Source organism: Piliocolobus tephrosceles, chromosome 6, assembly GCF_002776525.5.
Source record: "Piliocolobus tephrosceles isolate RC106 chromosome 6, ASM277652v3, whole genome shotgun sequence".
Classification (NCBI taxonomy): Eukaryota; Metazoa; Chordata; class Mammalia; order Primates; family Cercopithecidae; genus Piliocolobus; species Piliocolobus tephrosceles.
In genome coordinates this window covers 35,537,662-35,564,571 of record NC_045439.1, presented here as the reverse complement: position 1 = coordinate 35,564,571, position 26,910 = coordinate 35,537,662, and the positions used below count along the sequence as shown (strand labels likewise).

The following is a 26,910-nucleotide window of genomic DNA, read 5'->3' as shown; positions in this document are numbered from 1 at the left end:
AGGCCAGTCCTTTAAAATGTTTTCACAGATGGAAATTATTTTCATTCAGAATTGATGCTTAGAAATTGAGCAGTGTTCTTTGGCTTCCCAGAAAATGACACTTAAAAACATTTATTTATTTACTTATTTATTTTTTGTTATTTCTAACAAGAATGAGCTTGAAAAGCATTTGTTGTTTCATTGGAAGAAAATGTTTGCATGTTGATGGTAGCATCATTATTGGCTTACAAAGAAACTATGAGAGGGAAAAACTATTTAGATAAAGTGGATTTCATGCCTAGACTAAAACATTCCTTTTAGAATGTTTTTGCAAAATTACTTGAATGTTTATGTCTTTATATAGTAATTTTGTTGTTAGGTAAAATCATTTTTATCCTGAACATTACAATGTATTTCAGAATGTTTGCAGATATCTTTTATTTTTCTGAGATGTATATATACTTATTCGTTTCATACTTTTGTCATCTTTCTTAAGAATTTAATTTCCTAATAGCATTTTTTCTGATCTTTTTGAAGTACTAAATGCATATTTTTATTTATGTGATCTTTCCAGATTTACTCCTTTTCCCCCACAATAAAGATTTCTCACTGAAAAGAACATCTGAGCAATTTCCTCTGTCTAAATTTTTATCAATTTAATTGAAATTGAGCTATTGCAAGATGCCAGCCATAGCAGTACATGACAACTAGAAAGTAACTTATTACGTACAAATTCTTTTATAAATCAGGTATATGATTCACATCATTTTTAAATAGCATCTTTATCTGTATATATTTATACTCACAGCTTCCAATTTTTAAGATAGACTTCCGATAGCCATTACCTCCTCCCTCATTAAATTTTGCTCTTTGGGCATCCCAGCCATTCTAGAAGTATATTAGTGCCTTTAATGCTTTCTCTGCTTTCATTCACAGAGTAAAACCAACTGATAGTCTGTAAGTGTAATACTACCGTAAAAAATAAATAGTTGCACTAAAATAATTCATTTTAGAATGTGTAGAATTTTCCTTATCTCATTGAGATAAATGTGAAGTAACTCCTGAGGTAGGAGGTATGTATTATGGATTAAACTTTCTTTGTTATCTTCAGGAACGGACCAGATCACAGCTGTCTAAAATGTCAGAGAATATTTTTGGTTTGTCCATGAATTGAACTTAGGCATTTAGTAAATGCTTAAACTTAATTGAGTGATTGCATCAGTATAACTAAAGTAAAAAGCTAAATTACCTGAAGTGTCCTCTTATTTTTATTTTATTTTGTTTTGATTTTTTTATTTTATTTTATTTTAGATGGAGTTTTACTCTTGTCACCCAGGCTGGAGTGCAGTGGCACGATCTTGGCTCACTGCAACTTCTGCCTCCTGGGTTCAAATAATTCTCCTGCCTCAGTCTCCCGAGTAACTGGGATTACAGGTGCCTGCCACCACACCTGCTAATTTTTGTATTTTTAGTAGAGACAGGGCTTTGCCCTGTTGGCCAGGCTGGTCTCGAACTCCTGACATCAGGTAATCCACCCACCTCGGCCTCCCAAAGTGCTGAGATTATAGGTGTGAGCCACTGCACCTGGCCTGAAGGTTCCTCTTAAACTTATTATGATCATGAAGTCAGTCTTTTTAACACAAATGAATAAATAGAAAGTCGAGACGTTTAAGTTTGAAAAAATACATTTAAAAATATGTGACTCTCTGGATATATATTGGAAGTATTTTATATGTCTTGTCATTCACGGTTTTTGAATTGCTTGAATGTTTTTTCTTTTTTACCTACACATTCATAAAGTTTAGTTGTTCTAGAGTGCTAATTTTTCACACTCTGCATTTTATGCTCTTACTATTAAATTAATTTCATTCTTCTTTGCTAGAGATACTGGGTTTTAAGCAGAGTCAAAATGTCAACTCCAAAAACAGTTTTTAAAATATTTTCTCCCTTCTCTCTGATTCCTTAGTTAAAAGATTAGATTTTTTGTTTTTGTTTTTGTTTTGGTTTACTGTTTTTCTTCTATAAAGTTAAATGATTCAAAAAGAGTTTATTACAATTGGATTCTGGAAGTGAGTTTTTATCAAGTATGGCTATAACATATGTGACTGTGCTTACAGCAAATTATTTTAAGCTTTAAAGACGCATTTTTCCTCCTTTGGCTGGAATAGAACTGGACCCCTACTCTACTGTATTCCAAATAGAGCTGTTCTGTAAGTAGCACATTCCCAGGGACATGGCTTAATCTTACATACTGTGACCATAAATCGTAGTATAGCATTTTCCCTTGAATGTGTGATACTGTTAAAGCAGTTGCCATAGTAAACATTTTGAAAATTCTTGGAACAGTAGGTGTTTACTCCCTGAATATTATAAGAGACAACATAGACAGTATACATAATTCCACTTTAACATTGTTCACTGGATGCCTAAACTTTCATCTTAATGTGTTTCCAAGACTGTTAAGAAAGTAAGTGATATAATATGCAGCTATTTTGCAGATAACAATATAAATGGTGTATTACTAGTAAAAAAAAAAAAAAATTGTTTTCTGAAGAAACCAAGAAACATTTTGATTAAAAGTGGACACTGTAGTTTGTCTTTTCACTCCAGTACTGTGGAATAATTAGCTTTTACTTAAGATTAACACCATGAAGTCTTCAGTAGAAGGAAGATAGTAAAGAAAACCATCTATTTCTCTTCTTCCTATACTCAATATTCAGTGATTACATACTTTTTTCCCCAAATCCTTCTGAATAATTTTGGTACATTTTATGGATTAAATTATCTTCTATAAATTATGTCTGGGTAAATTTTACTCTGCTATTTTGGTTGAAACAGTATCTACAATTAGAAAAAATGTTTGAAAGTCTCTTGATGTAGTTGGATTGACTTGTAAATTGAGCGTAGTAGTTTGTTACAAATAATGCTTTATAAATAATAGCATAATAGTTTGTAACAACTGTAGAAGAGAAATCTTTAATATAATATTTCACAAAATAATTCTTGAATTGAGTTTTTAAATAGTGATTTAAATTCCATAACCTGAGTTAAACCTTACTGATGTCTAAGAACTGTTAGCAGGTATACCAATTGCTCATCTCAGTTTTCATTTCTTCCCTCAATTGGCTTGTTTTCTTCTCTGCTTTGTTTCATCCTTCATCCATTGATTGCCCTGCCCTAATACATGTTTTCTCCTTTGTGGCAATGCTGATTGCATTTTCATTTCATTGAAGTCATGGTTGTCAGGAATTGGCAAAGTATGTAATGTGCCTTGTAGCTGTGGTAACAAAAAGGCAACCTTATCTTTCTAGATAAGTACTGTTCAATACAACTTTGTGTGATGATGGAAATGTTCTACATCTGCACTGTCCAGTAATGGTAACAACTAGCTACGTGTAGCAACTGAGCACTTGAAGTATGATTCATGAATCTCAAGAATTGAATTTTTATTTTTAATTTTAATTTAAGTTTAAATAGCCACAGTTGTAGATGACCAGATTTAATCAGCATCTTTTGTTCTTATAGGCCATATATAATTTTTGTATACATGGACTTTTACCCCACAAGTAAAGGAATTTAAAGGAAATTTCATGTTTGAAAAGAATGTTTTTGTGCTAACTTGTGTGTTTATTCATACTTAGCATCAAAATGCCCTTTCTCAAAAGCAAAATGATTCCCAAATTATTTAGATCACACAGTTGTTTTGTTTTATATTTAAACGGATGAAAATCATTTTACATTTTGCTTTAGAAACCTAAATCGATCAATCGGTGTGGTTTTGTAAGATCCATGTAGTTCTACTAAGCCATTGTTGTGATGTTCTCATGTTGTATGCTTGGCCTTAGTACAAACTAAAAAAGTACAAACAATAAAGTACAAGCTTGTTAGATTAAGCTGTGAGTTCCTGTGCTTGCCAATTTGCTGATATTTGCTTCCTAAAGTTGAGAGGACCAGAGCCAGGGGCATGGAGTTGAATAAAGTTTGATGGTAATGAAGTACCTTTATAGTAAGATATATTCATGCTCTGTTGAATTAACACACTGGTTTTGCAACTTCACAACCAGAGGTTTCATTTAATGCTGCCAAAATTATGGCACAGGGTACTGTGAGATAAACTTACTGCCTTACTCTTTGTTATCAGCAGTGAAATGTACTGTCTTTGCTGTTTTTACAATACTCATGAATGTAAGAAACTAATGCCCTATTCCCGTTAGTGGAAACTAATCAATACTGTGCTTTTAAGGTTGACTTAATTAACGGGGCAGTAGAGGAATATGGGACCAAAATAAATGAAACTTTCAGGAAAAGATTTAAAACAACAGAGATCTTAAAAATAGGAAATTGAGGTTGAAGAGAAGATGGCGAGGCTAGATAATAAGTCAAAAACATTATTTTTAAAGAAACAGTTATCTTTAAATAAATGAGATACTTTTTGTGTATTGCCTGATAGGACAGATTGACAGTGTACATGTGAAAACAGTTTGGATTAATTAGACAAGTTCACTTTACCCATGAGGGTGGGAAGTCAAGGGAAAGCCAGGCTCAGCTGCTATTTACATCTCTGACCTAGGCTCCTGTTTGACCTAAGTCTGTCTTGATGCAGCAGCACAAGCCAGCGAGGAGGCAGTGTCATTTCGCCGCGAACGCAGCACATTTAGGCGCCAGGCAGTACGGCGCCGGCACAATGCAGGGAGTAACCCTACCCCTCCTACATTGCTCATCGGATCACCCCTAAGGTATGGTATTTTCAATTCCACCAAGTTTAGCATGCATGTAACAGCCCTTCTAATCTGTTCCGCCAGTCCCAAGAAAGCATTTGAAGAGCTTTGTTTTTCTTTTCCTTTCTGTTTCTTTCCTATACATTTAAGCCCTTTTTGGCTTTCTCTGCATGTAACCATGAGCCTGTTGCATTATGCATGCTTTATGTTGCACAATGATCAGATTGGTTTAGTCAATTTTAAGTTGCAGAATCACTTGAGGGCAGTTACAGGATGTATATAGTAGATCTTAGTCAGCTTTCCTGTTTTTTTCTCTCACTCCAAATTAATAATAATGCAACATTTTCCCCAATATTTTGACATAATTTAATATAATATGAACAAATACAAACTGAGTGGTGAGCTTGTTGAGGAATAACAAATAATTCACTTAAACTTGATAAGCCAGTTTGTTTTATTTCACTAAAATATGATATGTTTTATTTTATATTGCCTAAACTTAGTGCCTTTTATAATCACCAGGATCTAGTAAATGACAGAACTAACATGTAATTTATGTGAAGTGTGGTCAATTGGAGAGAGATATCTATTTATATGTATATCTTTATTAAATTTTTCAAGCTCTGTAGTATAGTAAACAAACACATCATAACTTTTTCCAGTAGTCCTAAGTAAGAAAACATCCATTTGTAACATTATGGATAATTTTTCATTAAAATTCTAGTAACTACTTTATTCTTAATTCCATCAAATCTGATGAATCCATGCCCTGAATTAGAAATATAAAAATCTATCCAAAACACTTGGGCTTTAATTTATTTTAAGAATACAAAAACAGATATAAATACTTTTTTGGGGGTGGGGGACGTTCTATTGCCTAGGTAGGAGTGCAGTGGCGTGATCTTGGCTCACTGCAACCTCCGCCATCCAAGTTCAAGTGATTCTCCTGGCTCAGCCTCCCAAGTAGCTGGGATTAGAGGTGCATACTACCATGCCTGGCTAATTTTTGTATTATTGTAGAGACAGGGTTTTGCCATGTTGGCCAAGCTGGTCTTGAACTCCTGACCTCAAATAATCTGCCTGCCTTGGCCTCGCAAAGTGCTGGAATTACAGGCGTGAGCCACTGTGTTCTGCCCCAAAAATGGATATAAATACTTTACATATGCTGACTTAAGCAGTTCATATATTATACAAAATACTTTTATTAGCCTCTGTATCCCAAAAGTACTATTTTACAAATTATTTTCCAGCTACATTTTAATTTCAAATTCAAAAGGAAGAGCATTTAATGAACTGCTGTTAAGTACATAGTAGGCTGGAACAGATAAACTCCTCTTGTTACAACCTTGTTCTTGAAACAAGCAAAATCCTTGTTTCTTTAAAATATTTTATTTCATACTTCCCTGAGATTTAAGACTTGCTTGTTTTCCTGGATTTTACATTACAGTCAAGAACTTTGTGTTTAATGAGGCACCCCTGGAATACCTCTGAATGCGCTGTGATTCTGGGGGCTGCCCAGTTCACAAATTGTTCATTACTCAATTAAAGCTCCTTTAAATTAAAAAAAAAAAAAAAAAAGAAAGTCTGGGGGCTCTGGCTCATGCTAATCCCAGCACTTTGGGAGGCTGAGGCGGGCAGATCACCTGAGGTCAAGAGTTTGAGACCAGCCAACATAGTGAAACCTTGTCTCTACCAAAAAAAAAAAAAAATTAGCTGGGTGTGGTGGTGCGCCCCTGTAGTCCCAGCTACTCAGGGAGGCTGATGCAGGACAATTGCCTGAACCCAGGAATTGGAGGTTGCAATGAGCCAAGATCATGCCACTGCACTCTAGCCTGGGTGACAGAGGGATACTCCATCTCAAAAACAAAACAAAAAAAAAAACTTTGTCTTTCATAGATCATGTTCCTAATTAATTATTCAATAAGTTAAAATTCTATAAAAAGTAATGTGGATTAATTAAACCAATATTTAAAATATAAAAATGAGAAGACAATCAATTTAAAAGAAACACTTGTTCTAGAAACCTTTTCTGAGCCCTTTGCTTTTTGTGAGCCTTCCTGTTCTTTTTCCTTTCTACCTTGCCTTTTCCTGCCTGAAGTAACTTTTCTTTCTGCTGATGGATTTGGGGCATAATCTCAACATGCAGAAAGAGCTCAGCATTTTATTTTACTTTTTCTATTTTGTTTCTAACCTCTTCTTTTTGCCCCTTAAATAATACTTGCCAAAGGCAACTTTTTTGCTTTCTTACTCCATGTTTATATATCTTAAATTTTTTTTTTAACTTTTGCTTTTCAGTTTTTAAAAATTATTTCATTCTTTGCCACTAATGAGCCTGCTGGATACCACTCAGCAACATATGCAGACAAATTAGTTTTTTGTCCTCTACCAGGTGGAATATTAAAGAGCTGTGTTCTAACTCCAGCCAGTCACCTACAATTTTCCTCTGTTTTTCTAGGGTTTGAAATACATTACCATTCAAATGAGGATGTTGTGTACTACCTTTTGTTTTGTTTTGTTTTGTTTTTTGAGATGGAGTCTTGCTCAGTCCTCCAGGCCAGAGTGCAGTGGTGCAATCTCGGCTCACTGCAACCTCTGCCTCCTGGGTTCAAGGCATTCTCCTGCCACAGCCTCCTGAGTAGCTGGGATTACAGGCACCTGCCACCATGCCCAGATAATTTTTTGTATTTTTAGCAGAGATGGGGTTTCACCATGCTGGCCAGGCTGCTCTTGAACTCCTGACCTCGTGATCCACCCCGCCTTGGCCTCCCAAAGTGCTGGGATTATAGGCATGAGCCACCCCACCCAGCCCCTACTACTTACTTTTCAAGGGTTCACATTATAGTTTTTGAAAAGTAGTTGTCTAGTAATCAGCTTGTAGTTTTTGTTGAGGTTCCAGGATATTCCTAGTACCAAGGTTACATATATCTTAAATAACCTGACTTCATCATGGGTAAAGTACAATCACATTTATCTATGGGGAATTAGGGAGAAACACCAATTTATTCATCTTTTGTAACTGTAAAAAAATTCAGGTAAAGTATATTGTGTTATTCCTCAGTGTGAGTTACAGAATAGTAATCTCATCTTTAAATAAATATAGGATGATATGGTCATTTAAAATTTGGAAAAGTTGTCAAAAAGAAATAGAATAGATATGGCCACACTTTCATTGCAAGTGATATGTAAATACTAGTAAATATACTAATTTATTTTAAACTTTAATGAATAAGTAAGTGATCATCCAAAAGGCAACTTGGTAAAATATACGTCCCCAAGGATTGGGAGTGAATTATCAATTTTCTTACAAAGAGAATTTGAATTTATTTTATAATGCTTATAAAAATATACTGTTTCAGAATTATTTTTTAAAGTTTTATTTGAAAAAATTGTTTGCTTTATAGGTAGGTTTTGTTGGCCTTTGCTAATTCTTCCCAGTTAGTAGGCCTAAAAAAGACAAATATTTAAAATATTTATAATTCAAATATTAAGAGTTCTGCATTTATCCTAAATGTGATATCTTTTTAATTCTAGTTAATGGGCTGGAATGGAATGAAATCATCATTGCATTTCGAGGAAGGGGAAAAATGCTTTAGTGTATTCTTAAATTTATTTTTTTAATACAAAATTTAAAAATCTGTAATAAAATAAGGTCATAGTAATAACTAAGAATTCATGATTAGGAATTCCTAGGGGCCCGTTTGTGGTGCTCAGAAATGAATCCACCAACTGTTTTTTTTTGTACTTTATACAAAACAGTCTTCTGGGTTTTTCTAGAATATAGAGATATATAAGAATTATGTAATCATACTCTTAGACTTTACATTTTAGTTGGAGAGACACATAGAAAGGTAACTAGCAGTATATGTAGAATGTGTCAAGTGCCAATTAAGTGATACAGAAGAAGGAAAGACGAAGATCAACTACTTTTCAGTCTTTCATAGCAGAAATGTTAACAATTAAGATTGCATGTCAGTGGTGCTAGTGATAGCTGATAGTTTTAGGCCTAAACTTCTACCTTTTCTTTTGCAGTGTTATAAAATAGTTGCTACTCTTACTCCAACTGGTAGTTTTGACGTAGAAGTGTAAAAAAAGATTTATTTGTACCATTATTAGTTTAGGATAAAGTGCAGCCCTCCAGGAATATGTTTTCTTATGTGAAAATTATGGACTTTTTAATTTCTGTTAAAGGATTATAACAATAGGAATTCAAGAGACATCAACATTTATTTGTTATTTTCTCTTCCAAGCCATATTCCAGTCTCATTTACATGGATCCATCATTTTAGAAAATCTTAAAATAATTGGGAAAGTAGTAATTTCTCAAAGGATATTAGGCCTAAGTTTGATAAAGTTTTTAAATACTTGGTATTTTGAGATTAAAATTTATTAGAAATTTTAATAAAAATTATCTAAATTAATTTAATAAAAATTATCTAAAATTGATAGTAAAAAACCTGATGTTTCTAATCACATGGATTCGTCTGATTTTATTTATTTATTTTTCATTCTGGAGTTGATTTTTATGCATTGTCTAATATCTTAAAAACCTTTTTGTATATTGGGTATACATTGTGCATCTCTGTGTTGAAGATGAGCATATACTCAAATACTTCATGCCAAAATACGTCCAACTGCCATATGGCAACTTGGCTTATGATGTCAAGTGAAAAAATTGATGGAAAAATTTGTTGAGTACCTATTTTGTAAAATCTGTGTCTTCTGAACCTGAAGGGACACATGGTACCTGAACTATGAAAATGTTGTTTTTAATAACAATGATAAACTTCTGAGCATTATCCAGGGGATGAAGAGTAGATAAAATTCATCTAGATTTACTTCTAACTTGTAATATTTACTACTAAAACATTTTTTTCTCAGTATTTTCTTCCTTGTGAAATTTGTCCTTTTTGGTAAGGTTTGTGGATAAGTTTAGATAGGTTCTGAGGAAGAGTAACATAAATTATATGTGTATGGAAGATAAAAAACTTACCTGATTATATTAGTTCCCAAGATTATCTGTTGATTTATGTGTATTCTACAAATATTCCAGTCTGAAGAAATTATTAAATACTTTTATCATTATGGCTTTAAAAATAATGCCAGTAAGGACTGACAACTCCACATTTTGTAAACTTAGTTTTTTCATATGTTGTGTGCATTCCTATCCTCTGCCTAGAATGTGTGCTTTTCATTGGTGAAATGAAGTACTGCAGGTTAATAGGACTTCCTGGGATGATGGAAATATTCTATGATCTGTTCTGTTCTATACGGTAGACACTAAGTACTTGCTACTGCCTGCTTTGGTAGCTATTAGCTCTGGTAATAGTAGGTATGTTATGTAGTTACTGAGCATTTGAAATATTAGCAAGACCAAGGAACTAAAATTTTAATTAATTTCGATAGTCACAGGCTACTGTATCAGACAGCGTAGTTCCAGAATATAGTCTATTATCATAACCACAGGCTTAAGATATATATATATGTTTCAACATAGCCTTTTATTTCTTGGTCATTCCGCAATACGTGAGTTTGTTTTATGTGTACCAGAGAAACAATTACATCAAATTCAAAGGATTAGAGAGATGTTGATACTCATGAAAAATGATAAAGTAACTGAATAAGGCCATCCTAAGTAGGATTCTTTTATTCGTTCTAGAGGTACTAATAATTTTAGTTGCAGACTCTGGGATTATTAAAGGTAAACTTCAATCGGCAGATTGCAGAGTTGCATTGAACATCATGTAGAGAATAATAATTATACTCAAAGCATTTTTTCATGAGTTTTGTCAGTTTAAATTTGACTAAATATTATACTAAGAACATTAAAATTCATACTATCATAAATAAAAATATGAAAGTATAAAATGAGTTAATATAGTCTCTTAGATAATTTTTTATTAGAATTTCTAATAAATAAATTTTAATCTCAAAATACCAAGTATTTAAAAATTTTATCAAACTTAGGCCTAATTTCCTTTGAGAAATTACTAGTTTCCTAATTATTTTAAAGATTTTCCAAAATGATGGATCCATGTAAATGAGACTGGAATATGGTTTGGAAGAGGAAATAGCAAAATTTGTTATGGGAACGTAACTACTACCTTGTATATAAAGCACGCCTTATTTCAGAAAGATGTAAGCTTTTTATAGATAACACTTTATATTAATTCTACTTCTGACTGTATCCCATGGCCATTTGCATTTCACTTGGTTGAGTCAGTTTTTCTGGTTTTCTTGCACTAGTTTGTGATTTTTTTTGATTCAAGATTGTTATTTTGGTTGCATTTGATAAAGATTATTTGGTTTTCAAGTGCATATAAACTTGTGTTATTGTGAGTTTGAGAGCTCAGAATATTTGAAAGAACAAGTCTAGAGTTATTACAGGGCTATAAATGAAAGTGCGTGTTTAGCTGAAATATAGGGCTTATCCATTGGGGACCAGCTGCAGCACACATATATTGAAAGTACTTATGATTCTTTTTTGCTGCTTTCTTTTTCCTTACAGCAGTATTTAGTTGGCTTGTGGTGGAAAAAAGTTGCAGATTAACCAATTTACATGTACATTTAATGTTGACTGCATTTGTCACTTCAAATCAAATTTGTAAGGACGAGAAGATTTAAGTTGGCAGTGTAATCTGTATATTTTACAAAGTTTGTTGGCTCTTTCTTAGGTTATGTTGAGAAAAAGTGCCTTTTTGAAATCAGTTTTCCATATTGACTTCAATCTAGGTATTGTTTTCTCTTTTCTTCCCTGTAATGTCTCCCCAATCCATGTTTTTTCCTAGCCTTCAAGATGGTCAGCAAGGCCAGCAGTCCACAGCCCAGGTCAAAGTCCAGTCCCGCCCCCCTTCCCAGGCTGCAGTGCTCAGTGCTAGTGCCTCCTTGCTGGTGAGAAATGGGAGTGTCCACTTAGAAGCATCACATGACAATGCATCTGCTGTAGGCGGTAGCAGTTTGCACGATGAACTTGGTATGCAGGCCTTATGTAATCTTGATGATACAAAAACTTTAATGCAGCAGATGATGGGTAACGATTGCAGTTCTTTTTTGAGATAGCTTCATTTTGGAACTATGCATAGGAGTGCTTTTTATATAGGATTTGCCCTGTGTGTTAGGAAAATGTGACTTTTGCTTTTTCCTTTTCTGTTTCTCTCTACTCTTATTCTACATTTTCTTTTGGTCATGTCCATTTTTAATAGGTAGTTAAAGTGTTAATTATGTTCACACTCAATTCTGTTTTTCCTAGGCATTTGTACTATATAGGAGAAAACATTGACTTTTTAAAAAAAGTTTCTTACTAAACTTTAATTTCTTTGAATATTTTGAATGTGCTTTAGGAAAGGGAAAAGTGCTTTGTAATTGTCTGCCACTATAGAATCTTTCTTTAAGATATTCTATTTTTCACACTATGTGCATCATCTGTAGTAGGATTTATTTTAATTCAAAATACAGTACTCTGAGGACAACGTGGCTCTGTACTAATGTCACATAATAACTTTATAAAGCTTATTTCTTGTTCTTGTCAATATATCTATAAACATAAATTATTGAATAATTAATTCTTAGAGGTATGGTATCGTTAAACATCAGTGATACATATCTACTCAAATGTCTGTCTTATGCATTATTTAAGGATGATACTTTATATTACTTTGGTTTCTGTTTGGTTTCTGTGTCTCTGTATAATCTAGCTTTCTTGTTCTCAGAATACAGGTTAGTAATGGTTTAAGTAAATAAAATCTAGTTATTCAGAAATATTCACTTGGAAGCATTTACTCATTGTGATTTGTTTATTCATGTTATAATTGCTTTTTACTTATAAAGTTACTGTTTCAACTGGAAGGATATGAGGTATAAGTTGCCCAAATTAGGATTTAATAAAACTTTACATGCTACCTATTCATTGACTCTTTTTCTATTTTGTAAAAATGCTGAGTTGTAGAGAGGTATTAATAAGTATGTATACATATTGATGAAAAGTGTCATCTTCAGATCTCACGGACACTTGAAAATGGTAAACTAAGATATTTAAAACATTAGAATGTATGGTGATTTCTAAATAAAATGAGAAAGCAATAAAACATTTTAAATTTGGAATGCTGTTGCTTTTAAGTTTGTGATTTGTAGAGGCAAGAAAATTTATGAGGAGGCTGCTTGGGGGAGAATGAGGTAGACTCCAATTTAGCTACTCGTTTTAGTTGTAACCAATACTTCTTTAGTTGCAAATATATTCAGTTATATAATAACTTTATATTGCTATTTCTCTTTTCTTAACCCAAAGGATTTGTGAATCTGTGAATATAAAATTACAGTCACCATTTCATTTTTCATTGGCTTTATAGTAGTAGATCGGCTAAAATAAAAGGCTTTATTTTAATCCCTTTCAGAGTTTTAGACTTTTATCAGATCAAGCACAAAATTAAACAGTAGATTATTTTCTGCCATAAGAATTCTTAGTTTGCTCAAAAAATTTGCTAAGCAAGCTTTAATGATAAACTCTCATTCTAAATCCACATGCAAATTATTGAAAATATTTACGTATGAACTGCCTTTCTAGTTCTGAAGATTGAAAAAACCTCTTCTGATTGGAGACGACTTTAGCATCGGCTGGTGGATATTCAGGATATTCTCTTGAAATTTGGGTTTTATCTTTTATGTTAACTGCCACCTTAAACTAGGTCTTGCTCTGTTGTATTTGGATGGTACCAAATTGAATGCTTAGTAATAATTAGCACAGAACAATCAGTGGAGTGTATACCTGTTCCAAAACCTATAAAGTTGGCCAAAAAAGATTCTGAAAATGAACTGCAACTGAACTTAAAGGAATTGGTAGAGAAGCTAGAATATTTTTGTTGTGTGGTTTAATTTTCTACATGATTTTAATTAGCAGTGAATTATGTAAATGAAAATACATGAATGAATTGGGTACTTTATACTCAAATATGTTAAAGTTGGCTTCCAAATTTAGCTTCTTCTATTAAAAAATTTTAACTAGTTTTTACATGTGAAAGTATATGCATATGCATAATTTGTTTATATAAAACATACATGTATATGCACTAATACATGTTTGAGTGCATATGTTTGTGTATGTACATGTACATATGCTGTTTTGGATTAAAGAAAAAACTCTGAATCAGACATTGTTTAATTCTAAGCCTAGATAGTTTTCCTAAACTGTGTTTTCTACACCTTTATTTTGTGGTGTCACAATAGGTAACCATATCCGTTTCCTATACTAAACCCTGAGAATCCTTATTTCTCTGCCTTTTTGAGGTTACCAGGAAACATTAGACATCTTGGAAAAATTCACTGAAAATAGTATTACAAGGATTTTATTAGTAGCTTATTAAGCAGAGGGAAAAGTACTTCTATCATCTGTATTCAAGCAAAATTAATCACGATTAGTTTTACAATTTGAATTATAAGTGGCATAATTTAAAAGGAAAAACTCAGGCTGGGCTTGGTGGCTCACACCTGTATTCCCAGCACTTTGGGAGGCCAAGATGGGCAGATTGAGGTCAGGAGTTCTAGAGCAGCCTGGCCAACATGGTGAAACCCCATCTCTACTAAAAATACAAAAAATAGCCAGGCATAGTGGTATATACCTGTAATCCCAGTTACTCAAAAGGCTAAGTCACGAGAATTGCTTGAATCTGGGAGGTGGAGGTTGCAGTGAATCAAGATTGCACCACTGCATTCCAGCCTGGGTGACAGAGTGAGACCCTGTCTCAAAAAAAAAAAAAAAAAAAAAGGAAAAGGAAAAACTTAGATGGTTTCTTTCTTATTTATAGCTTTATAGCTTTCATTTCCATGTGAACCTAATTTTAAAAAAATTGGGTTCAAATGACTGAAGTGTTGGATGAGTTTTGGAAGTTAACATCTTTGAAAATGATACTTCTATCAGAATTTCTCAAATTCTTTAATGTAGTATGTTGCTCTTTATTTTAAAGACCACATATTAAGGGTTAATTTTCTTCTGATTGGTCTTTTATTGGAATTGCTATTTTTTGTTGATTTTTTTACTCTTTTCTGAATTAAACACAAAAATTCTAAGTAAAACAATCTGTGACTTAGTAATGCCCAGATTAAGTCACACAAGAGACTGAACTCAGGTAGCCTTATAGTTCCATTTTATATCTGCTAGTCTTTTCTATAGAATTTGGCAATTACTTCTCAGTTACTAATCCTAGTTTTCTCTTATAAATTAAGACTAATAAGTTGATGCAATGATGAAACTTGCCGTTATAGCTGGTAGTTACACTCTTAATGTGCAACACAACATCTCAAACAAAATGTTGTAGATGAGATCAGATAGAACAGGAAACATTGCCTGTGGTTTTTTTCTGTGTATGAAATTAGTGGTCAGGGTGAGGAAATGCTTTGAAAGTGTATATGAAGTTATTATTTTGTCTTTATGTGAAAAATTTAAAAATTACTGTTACAGTGTTGACAAGAAAATGAGGACAGGAGAGTTTTATATTTATCAAGACGTAATTACAAAGCACATATATATCATGAGTAGTATTTCTCTGGTTAAGACTTTCTTAATGTATCTGAGTTTTTGATGCTTGAATTGATTTTCCTTAGGTTTTCTTTTGTTTTATTACTGGATAAGGATTGACAAAGGAGGTATTCTTTGAAGTAATCTGCTTTATTCTAGAGCTTCTTAACTTGAAAATGTAGTTGGCTATAGAAGAATTATTGAAGGAAACCTGGCAACATTGCTCTTCCTATTAAGCAGTTCGTAGCAGAAATATAATTTGGAAGCTTTAAAATTTTCTACTTTAAAAAGCAGAGACTCAGGTGAATCTACAATACTTTTAGTCACTTTTATTAGAGTTAGTCTTGGTGTTTTAAAAAAGATTGTATACACTACTCTGTAGCATTTTGGGCTACTAGTACTTTTCCTTGTTACTATTAATACAGAGTCAGAGGACTGTAAAGGATCTTAGAGTTTATACGTTAGTTCCTTATGTTATGGTAGATTATTTTCATTCATCTGAACAAAAAAGTTACATCCTCTTGCAGCAACCTTGATTTTGTCCTTTATTATTGTTTTGAGCACAAAAAAAATACTAAATTCTATTCTTTGATCCTTTTTGGGGAATGAAAGTAAAATGTTTATTTTGATCAAAACAATAAAAATACTTCATTATGTTTCAAAGGAAGAAGTATTAAAAGGTTTAAGGGCTATATTCTACTTTGTTTTGGTAAAATTAGAATGTGCTTTTCCATCCTTACAACAGAAATACAAGTTGACAGATTCTGGAAAATACCATGAAGAAAATTAAGTCATCTACAATCTCATCACTCGGAGATATCCACTATTAGTATTTTGTAATTTATTCCTTCCAGTCTTTTTAAATGTACATGTTTATATGCACTTAAAAAAGTAGAGTTAGGATCATGTTATGTGACTTTTGTGCTACTGTTTGAGTTTTGTATCTCGCTTTTTTCACTTAGCAGTCTGAACATTTACTCGTGTTATTAGCTGTTCCTTGATTTTTTTTTTTTTTCTTTTTTTTGAGACAGAGTCTCACTTTGTCACCCAGGCTGGAGTGCAATGGTGCAATCTTGGCTCACTGCAACCTCTGCCTCCTGGGTTCAAGAGATTCTGCTGCCTCAGCCTCCTGAGTAGCTGGGATTATAGGTGCGCGCCACCACACCTGGCTAATTTTGTATTTTTAGTAGAGACAGAGTTTTGCCACCTCGAACCTCGAACCCCTGACTTCAGGTGATCTGCCCACGTCAGCCTCCCGAAATGCTGGGATTACAGGCATGAGCTCCCACACCCAGCCTCTTTAATTTGTTTTTAAGTGGCTGCATAATTTTTTGTCACTTAGATGTATGTGAAAGGCAGTACAATATAGTGGACTCTGGAGCCAAACTTCTTGGCTTCAAATGTTTACCACTTATTAACTATGCGATCTTGGGAAAGTTATTGTCTTGTCTTGTGCCTCAGTTTCCTCATTTATCAAAAGATGGCAAAAATAATGCCTACTTCATAGGTTTATTGTGAGGATTATATTTATTAAGCATACAGTTAGAACAGTGTTTGACAATTGTAAACTTGTTATATAATCATCTTTGTCATTATTGATAAAATATTATATCATTATTTAACCAGTTAACTAACCCCATTGTTAGTCTTCATGTTGTTTCCTGATATTTACTATTGTAATGAACACTGTGCTGAATGTCCATTACATAAGCTTTTGTGTATAGCTGCTGTGATTGTTTTCTTAGGATAAATAATGTTGACATGGAATTATCAGTCAAGGGGAATATACATTATTGGGGCTTTGAGATATACTGTTAATTGCTTTATGGAAAGCGCTGGTCTATACTTTATCTGGTAGCGTTTGGGAGGATCGCCACAAGTATTACAAGTTAGAAGTAAACCTAGATGAATTTTATCTGCTCTTCATCCCCTGGATAATACTCAGAAGTTTATCATTGTTATTGTGGGAAGACTACTAGAATATTATTTCAGATAGTTTTGGGTGTGTGAACAGCTCTAGGAATTTTACAGAAACTTACAGGGACAGGTTGAGATATTTAATTTGTCTCTCACTAGTTTGTTGTAAAGAATTCATTGAATCTCTAGACTAGATTATCTGCTTTCTAACATTAATCATTCTTAAGATTCTAATATAAAGCTGGTTAGTATATGCATTAGTTGGAATATATGTTAGATTCTTTCAAGGAAAGACCCTTCCAAAATCATTGAAATGAAAGAGAAGTTTCTATTTCTCTCATGAGAACCATTGGGAGTCTAATGGGATCTATTCCTGTCATGATGCATCGATTGTTATCTTTCACATGTGGCTTTCTTGCCTTGTCCAAAGGGCCTGCTGTAGTCATTGACATTTTCCAGCAAACAGGAATGAGGAGGGAGTAGAAAAAATCAAGGACATCTAGCCTTTATCTTCCTGATTGAGATTTGGAAAACATGCCTTTCATTTTCTCCCACCTTTCATTGGCCATACATAATCATGTGACAACTTCTTGCCGCGGGAGAGGCTGAAAAATGTCTCTAACTAGGTAGACAAAAGCCCGGCAGAAATTCAGTGAGGGGAAGATTCTCTTCAGAGGAACACAGAAAATGCTCTTGGCAGTGACTATCTTTGGGTAGTGAAGAACTTTCTTTTTATATACTACTTTTTAATTTTCCGATGAGTAATAATTTTTCAATGAAACCGTGAAACAGAACAGCAAATACCAATGTAATTCCCCCATATCTTAGTATCTGGTGGGAATTTCACTGATTGTGTGCTGTTACATGCTCATTAGACTCTTAACTGGTCAGTCTTTATTTTCCTGTTTCTTCATCAACTTTATGGATATATAATTTAGGTACAGTAAATGGCATCTGTTTAATGTATACAATCCAAGGAGTTTTAACAGATGTGTATACCCGTCAAATACCTTAATCAAGATGTAAGTGTTTCTGTCACCTTCAAAAAATTCTCTGTGCCCTGTTGCAGTCCCATCTCTCTGGTCATGGATGACCACTAATCTGCTTTCTATCATTATGATTTCCCTCTTCTAGCAGTTGATATAAATGGAGTCATATAGTATACAGCCTTTTGTATGTACTTTTCCTATAGGGTAATGCTTTTTGAGATTCATGGTACTGCTTGCATGTGTGAGTAGTTTGTTCTTTCTTACTGCCGAGAATTCCATTGTATGAGCAGACTGTATATTGCTTATCTGTTCACCTGGTGATGGTTGTATTGTTTCCCATTTTTGGCTGTCGTGAATAAAATTTCTAAACTGTCTTTTTGAAAACAGTTCTACATCCCCACCACCAAGTTCCAGTAGTTCCCTTTCTTGCCAACATTTTCTTTCATTGGCCTTTAGAATTGTAGACATAATGGGTATAAAATGGTAACTCTTTGTGGTTTAAATTTAAATTTCTCTTATGACCAAAGATAATAAGCATCTTTTGATGTGTTTATTGGCCACATCTTTTGATGTGTTTATTGGTTTATCTTCTTTTGTGAAGTGTGTCCAGAAATTTACTCATTTTAAAAATTGAGTTGTTGGTCTTCTTCTTCTTCTTTTTTTTTTGAGATGGACTCTCACTCTTGTTGTCCAGGCTGGAGTACAGTGGTGCATTCTAGGCTCACTGCAACCTCCGCCTCCTGGGTTCCAGTGATTCTCCTTCCTCAGCCTCCCAAGTAGCTGGGATTACAGGCACATGCCACCGCACCCAGCTATTTTTTTTTTTTTTCTATTTTTAGTAGAGATGGGGTTTTGCCATGTTGGTCAGGCTGGTCTCGAACTCCTGACCTCAGGTGATCTGCCCACCTCGGCCTCCCAAAGTGCCGGGATTACAGGCATGAGCCACCGCGCACAGCCTGGGTTGTTGGTCTTCTAACTGTTGAGGTGTGAGTTCTTTTGATATTTTAAATACAACTTATTTGTCAGATACAAATTACAAATATTTTCTCCCATTCTGTGGCTTGTCTTTTTGTTTACCTAACCAATCTTAATGTCATCAATATCGTTATTATAGATTATTTTACCCAAGTAAGAATAACTTGTCTTTTTGGAAAAAAAAAAAAAGGATAATGAAATCACAACAAAATATGAACTTGTACATTCACTTTTGGAAAGTTCAGTTGATTTGGGATTAGCAAGCAGGAGTGAAGTCTTTAACAATTAATTAAGGCATGTTTTCTTAACTCAGAACTAGATAATCAGATAGCCATGTCAGTAAAATATATCAGTATGTAAATCTCTCTTACAGTTGCCAAGCAATAGAGATATCTGTCTTTCCTTACCAGTTCCCCCAAACTGTCTTCTAAACCAGACTTTCTTCTTATTCCTACCTTTTTCCTTATTCGTCTGATTTAAAAAGCTAGAACAGCATTGCACATACTAAGAAAAAAGACTTGTTCTAAATATTGAAACTTGAAGTTACAAGGGCATAGTGACATGATTTCCATTGTATCATGAGGATTAAAGAAGTTTTTGGAGCCTAAGATTCTTGGTCTAGGACAGGTGTTGGCAAACCACCACCTGTGGGCTAAGTCCAGCTCTATACCTACCTGTTTTTATAAATAAATAAAATTTGTGTTTATGTTCTGTGTTGTCTGTGCCTGCTTTCATGTTACAGTTGTAGACTTGAATTGTTGCAACAGAGGTTATCTGGCCCATGAAGCCTAAAATATGTAGTATCTGACCCTTCACAGGAAAAGTTTTTGGACTCCTTTATTTCTCCTCTAATCTAGGGAGAAACAAGTCCATTAACCCAGGGGTCCCCAACCCCCAGGCCATGGACTGGCATGGATCTGTGGCCTGTTAGGAACTGGGCTGCACAGCAGGAGGTGAGTGGGGTGTGGGGAGCAAGGATTTCTGCCTGAGCTCCTCTTCCTGTCAGATCAGTGGCAGCATTCATTTCTCATAGGAGCGTGAACCTTATTGTAAACTGCACATGCGAGGGATCTAGGTCGCCCGCTCCTTATGAGAATCTAATGCCTGATGATCTGAGGTGGAACAGTTTCATCCTGAAACCATCCTCCAATCCCCTGGATCCATAGAAAAATTGTCTTCCATAAAACTGGTCCCTTGTGCCAGAAAAGTTGGGGACTGCTGCGTTAACCAGTAAGCAGCAGTATAGGGAATAATTTCTCTTTGGGTGAAAACTGAATCATCACTTATGATTATAAGGGGGGGTACTATCCAAGAAATTAGAATTGATCTTAAAGGCCTTCTCTTTAAAAGTATAATAGTATATTCATTGAGATTGCATTATGAACACAATGCTATCTCCATCCAATTATTTTTTGAATAACATTTCTATTATTGAGTACTTCAGTCATATAGAATGTATGTGGTCCCCCAAATGTCTCTTAAAAACTCACTTTATACATTTACTGCCCATGCATCTCTCTGTTCTTATAGCCCCTCTCTGCCCTATGAGTAATACTAAAAAAACAGAAGTCAATGTAGAAGTGCATCTGGCTTGGAGGACACAGAATGAAGGGAAGGTTGAGGAGGTTGGTGGTTAAAGAAGAAAATTATCCAAGAAATTTAAGAGACCTCTTTTGTTTTTGATACTTGGCATTAGAAAAGCCCTATAGATGATTTGTTCTAGTAACCACCTCCTTCCAAGATACATATAGGTATCTTTAGAAAAATGAGTGATGTCAAGAATACAACAGCCTAGGCACAGTGGAATTACATGCTTTAATTCCAGCATGTTGGGAGGCCAAGGCAGGAGGTATCATTTAAGCCCAGGAATTCGAGACCAGCCTGGGCAGCATAGCGAGACCCCCATCTCTACAAAAAATTTTTAAAAAGTAAGCCAGGCATGGTGGCGTGTGCCTGCAGCCCCAGCTACTCAGGAAGCTGAGGCGGGAGGATCCCTGGAACCTAGGAGTTTGAGATTGCAGTGAGCTATGATTGTGCCATTGCACTCCAGCCTGGGTGACAGAATGAGTCTCTGTCTCAAAAAAGAAAAAAAAAAGAAAGGAATGCAATTGGAGTTTGTTAGGTGAGTCCTATTCTTAAAATTCTTATGTGCTCAACTTCGTGTTGTGTGATGAGGATTTTTACTGATAGGGTAAGTTAGAGAATCCCATTAACTTCCCATGTCTTCTATCAGTATCTTGGGAATGTTTATCAGAATTTGCCTGCTATACCATTCATGGCTCTAGGCAAACGCTTCAAGTATCCTTGGTGTTAAGTCAGTATCCAATTTTACTCATCTTCCTGTTGCTCATCACTTATTTATTGACCTGTAGTTGTTACTTTGAAATATTACTGCAAAAGAATGGTTGTGTGTAATTAACAAATTTTATGAACAATAACAGTCACTATTGAGGATTCAGTAAGACTGCTAAGAAATGCTAGGTATCCTAACTTTTTTTTTTTTTTTTTTTTTGAGACAGGATCTCACTCTCTTGCCCAGGCTGGAGGGCAGTGGCACGAACACAGCTCACTGCAGCCTCAACCTCCTCAGCTTAAGTGATCCTCCCACCTCAACTTCCCAAGTCGTTAGGCCCATGGGCACATGCCACCACACCCAGCTTGTGTGTGTGTGTGTGTGTGTGTGTGTGTGTGTGTGTGTGTGTGTGTGTGTGTAGAGATGAGGTCTCACTATGTTGCCTGGGCTTGTCTTCAACTCCTGAGCTCAAGCAATCCTCCCACCTTACCCCCCAAAATGCTGGGATTACTGGCATGAGCTACTGTGCCTGGCATATCACCTTTTTGTGTATGTGTCTTTAGAGATGCAGACCCTTGGCCAGTATAATTTTTACAAGACTGAAATTCCAGTTTGTAATCTTGTTTATTTTGTTAGAAATTGATTTTTTTCTCCTTAAATCATGACAGAGGCATTCTATCATATATAATTAATTGGTCACAGTTGAATCATGATGAGATGGCTTCGTTTATAATCTAAATTCATGTGAGAAGGACATGTTTCTTTGCTTCTCTGTTTATTAGAAAAAAATTAGTATTGAAGTATTTTTCTTAATGCAGAATACTATTAAAATAGGGGTATTGTAATGGCACATTTTACTTTGGACCTAAAGTTTAAATATGATGGTTTTAATTCCAAAAGAAATAATAAAATTGCTGTGTATGCCAAGAAAACTTATACAAATTTAACATAATCTTTATAAACCAATAGTAATATATATTTATTTCTGGTTGGTTATTTTTTAAGCTGCCTTCAGTAGGTTACATTAGCACATTAAAATACATTTTTAGTGTAATTTTTTTCTGATGTGTTCATCTTCAGAGTAAAATTTGGTACTTCTAAAGTACATAGAATTGTTCTTTTGGAGTGAAGTTGGGACTACTCCATGAGGCCTTATTACAATGTTAGTTTGTTCTGACAAGTGCCATGTGTATTTTTGAGAACCTAAATATGCTTCTGCTTAATAGACAAAAGTCTCTTAAGGAAAAAAAGAAAAGCACTGTTGAAGTCATGTACTTCTGTTAAAATCATAGCCTCCCTTTTAGACATATTTATGCTTCTGCTTAAATTTTAGATTTTATTACTTGTTAGTAATTTGCATAGAATCATTCAGAGTTGTAAATTTAGGTAGTAGTAGAACTACTCAATTCTTCCAACTCTCTGTCTCGAAAAGCTTTTTTTTGCATTCTTTATGTTTACTTATTTAAAATGCAACTATTTCTATATAAATTTAATATTAGATATTTATACATAAAAGAAAACATGGTAGTATAATGACATATTCTTTTACTGTTTCATTTGAAAATTACAAAGATAATATCTTTAGCTGATTTTGTTACAGATACATATTATTTTTAGTATACCAAGAACAGAACGTATATATTAATAAAAATCCTTTGGAAAGCTTAAATGCTGAGAAATACTACAACAGTTTAAGTTCTACTGAATACAGAATTAACTTATTTCTAAAATACGTATAAAGTGTGTTATGACAATACATTTATGCATTCTGTTCTTACTGAGTTTCACATGCAGTAACCAAGCCCTTTGCTCTTTGTTAATCTATGATTTAGTCATTTAATGTAGTTAATAATAATTCTGCGTTTATGCAATCCGTGATTTTGAGCAGATATTTCTTTTTTCTCTTAATGTAAGTTTAATTATGATAGCACCATTAATTATTGATTATCCAATAAATGAATACAGAACAGAGCATTAAAAACTACAATTAAAAATTTTTTTAATTTTAAGTGAGCCAGTATTTTTAATTTTCTTTTGGTAGCAACTTCTGTAATTCACCCTACCACTTTAAAAAAACTTTCAGTGATACATCTATGAAGTAGCCAAGTTGACAGCTTGTATCATTTCATTTTAGCTCATTAATCCAGTTTCTATTAGAGGTGCTAAGGATGAATGACTTATGACTTAAAGACGGGGGTGGGGGGCATCTTAAATAATTCACATGCTGAATAACCTTGAAAAAAGCAAATGAACTGAGCATTTCATAGAAAACCTTTTTTTCCCCAACTTATCTCAAGAATATATTATTCTGACAAAAAAAAATGTGGCTACAGAAAACACCATAACTTTTATGATCCATAGAACATACTCAAATAATTCAAATTGTTATTTCTTTCTGGTTCTAGTAATTTTAAAGAATGAAGTAATGCTTGAGATGTTCTGTAAACCCTTAGTCATATTAGTACATTATGGAGTCCTTTTACTAGCGTTTTTTCAAGTATTTCACTTAAATAAAAAATCCTTATTGCACACTCTTTGCATTGTAGGCATGGAAAAATCTGACTTTTAGCCTTGCCATCAAGTCAACATTGCCCTTTAAAATTCCTATTTTTGGCCAGGCATGGTGGCTCACGCCTGTAATCCTAGCACTTTGGGAGGCCGAGGCAGGCGGATCACGAGGTCAGGAGATCAAGACTATCCTGGCTAACATGGTGAAACCCTGTCTCTACTAAAAATACAAAAAATTAGCTGGTGTGGTGGTAGGTACCTGTAGTACCAGCTCCTTGGGAGGCTGAGGCAGGAGAATGGCGTGAACCCGGGAGGCGGAGCTTGCAGTGAGCTGAGGTTGCACCACTGTACTCCAACCTGGGTGACAGAGTGAGACTCCATCTCAAAAAAAAAGATTCCTATTTTTAACCTCATTAATTCCAGCTAATAAAATTAAAACCTCACAAATACTCAAAAAGCACCCTGGACTAGACAAAATTGTTGCAGAGTTGTACACCTCATTTCATTGCCCTCGTGGAAATTTATATTAATTGTTTTATGCTCCCTTTTCATCACCAATATGGCTACCATAGATCCTCAAAGGGGAAGAATACATCTCAGGCAGTATGTAGAGTTTTAAAATTTCATTATCAGAAATCATTTGATATTATAAAGTTCATCTTAAGAGAATTCAAAAAATCTATATTCATATGCAACATTTGCAACCAATATGATTTTTAAAGCTTTTGTCAGTTTCATAGTGATACTTGGTCATAGCAATTGCTGTTTCTAAGTGTTTCATAGCGCTCTTGTGGTAGAAACATACAAGTAATGTTCATTAAATAATATAATTTAATTATCACCAGCAATACTAGCTCTTTCAATTCACTGACCTTTCTTAGATACACTTGGACACTTTTCTTCTTAAGAAACACAGGTCAGAATGCAGTCACAGGATTTTGTGGGCTTGTAGTTTGAGCTATCTCAAACTTAAGAAGCTTTGCAAATGGCTACTCACCCCCTGCAAGTAGTTGTCAGATGATTTTTAAACATTAAATTCATTCATATGATCACCTGAATAGAGAATGTGCCGTGGGAAAAAGAAAAAAGAGATTGATTGCAAAGCTGACTTAAGTCCCTTCTTTTTAATACCTGATTTTGTATGTTGACGTTTTAGCCTACTGTCCAACATTCCTTTTCAAATCACATCATGCTGAATTACATGCAGATCATTGTTTTAAAATTTTTTTTTTATAAAGGTTATGGTATATTTTCTTAGGATGTAAAAACTTATGAAATTTAGTATATCATGAAGGGAAAATTCTGAGTATTCTAATGGCTTTTTAAAATAATCATTTATTTGCTAGGTAAGTTCTCTTCTACGCTGTATGAGACTGGTGGCTGTGATATGTCACTTGTGAATTTTGAACCAGCAGCAAGAAGAGCATCCAATATCTGGTATGTGTGAAGTCATATTAGGAGTGTGTGTACTTTCATATGTTTGCCGTGTTTAATGTTTTTAAGCCTAGAAGTATAAAAGTTAATTTTTTTGTTTTTTATAATTGTTTAATGTTGCTAACTGACAAATAAAAATTATAAATATTTATGGCATACAACCTGATGTTCTGAAATACTGTATACATTGGCTAAATTAACATATATTACCTCACATACTTATAATCTTGTTTGTGGTGAGGACACTTAAATCTGCTCTCTTAGTGATTTTCAAGTGTACAGTACATTGTTAACTGTAGTCACCAGGTCAGATATAAAAGTTATTTTGAAAACATCATTATATTTACTCTAATAATTTGTCATAGTGCATTTGTTTCTAAAAACTTAAGGTAGAATTTTTTTTTGCTATGGAAAAAAGAAAGTATTATTTTTAAAACAAAAGCTATTCTGTGTTTTAAAAACTAAATCAAGATATCCCAAAGATCTTACAGGGATACAGTGTTTTCCCACAGTGTCAAATTTAATTGTAAATTTCATGTTCTCTATATATTGTATAATGTATAAAAGCTAATCAGGACTTACTCTTCTTACAAGTTCTTACATAACTAAGTTCAAGCCTATCAGTTCTCTTTCTTTATGTAATTTTAAAATTTTAATTCCTTCTAAGTGTTTGGTCAGTTACCTTTTTAAATAAACAACTTTCATTTTGTTTAAAATTTCTTTTACTGGCTTTAAGGAAGAATTTCTTAAAATATGTCTCATATGTTACCTTTAGTTTCTCCCCCCTCTGCCGAAGGAATTTGTAAGATAATGAAGTCAGGAGCAGAGCAAATAAATTAGAAATCTTGATCATATAACACAATTATAGTTTTAGAAGGTGTTAAAATGTTTGTTTTCTAAAATTTTGATCTTATTGCTTATCTATTCAAATTGCACTTTGAAGCCTATTCTTGATTTATTAGTTTTCTTTCCCCTCAAGAGTTATTGATTCTTATTTTAGGACTTCTGTTTAATAATAGATCACATCTATTTAAATGTTAGACATCTGTGGGCTGTTTACTTATTTTTTTGTTTTGAGGAACCATTTGAAGCAATAAAATATTGCAGTCATTTAGCTTCACATGCTAAAAAAGTAGAACATATAGATAACTATGCTCTTTAAGCTCTTTTGGTCTAGTTTCAGAATTCACCCTCTCAAAAAATTATTAAATTGGACTGTTACCCTGATTCTGTAACAACGGAAACAGTAGGAGGATGGAGGGGTAGAAATGCTGTTACTATGTTTAATGTAGTTCAAGAGAACAATTCCTTACACCATAAATGTGGTAAAGCCTCAAGTTTTGAAATCCAAACATGACTGAACTGTGGAAACTGAATTATGTTGTAGGTTATTACATTATAGCTTAAATTTATTGTGTCTTTACTGGCTCCTGGCAATATGTTTATTGCTTTCTTTGGATTATCTCATTTAAACACTTTCACAAGAACCTTGTGATACAGATAGATACAGCTAGATAGATATGTTACTGAAGAGGAAACAGAAGTATGAAGAGGGTAGGTAACCTGTCCAAGATCTCCTTCAGTTGAAGAGAT

The 26,910-nt window shown here is 33.8% G+C and overlaps 1 protein-coding gene across 8 annotated transcripts in view; it reads left to right on the top strand.

The window, feature by feature from the left end:
• The window catches only part of PCNX1 (pecanex 1), a 215,261-nt gene that overhangs the window by 72,141 nt on the left and 116,210 nt on the right, over nt 1-26,910 (top strand). For 5 of the 8 annotated variants that reach the window (XR_002724629.3, XR_002724630.2, XM_023182929.2 and 2 more), the window contains exons 7-9: nt 4,583-4,715; nt 11,483-11,667; nt 25,230-25,320. Coding sequence is in view for 6 of the 8 variants with exons in the window: in XM_023182929.2 (XP_023038697.1) it covers nt 4,583-4,715; nt 11,483-11,667; nt 25,230-25,320 (409 nt within the window). In the remaining 2 variants the exon portion in view is untranslated. The remainder of the gene's footprint in view (nt 1-4,582; nt 4,716-11,482; nt 11,668-25,229; nt 25,321-26,910) is intronic. The other 3 variants (XM_023182971.2, XM_023182982.2, XM_023182937.2) reach the window with 2 other exon arrangements.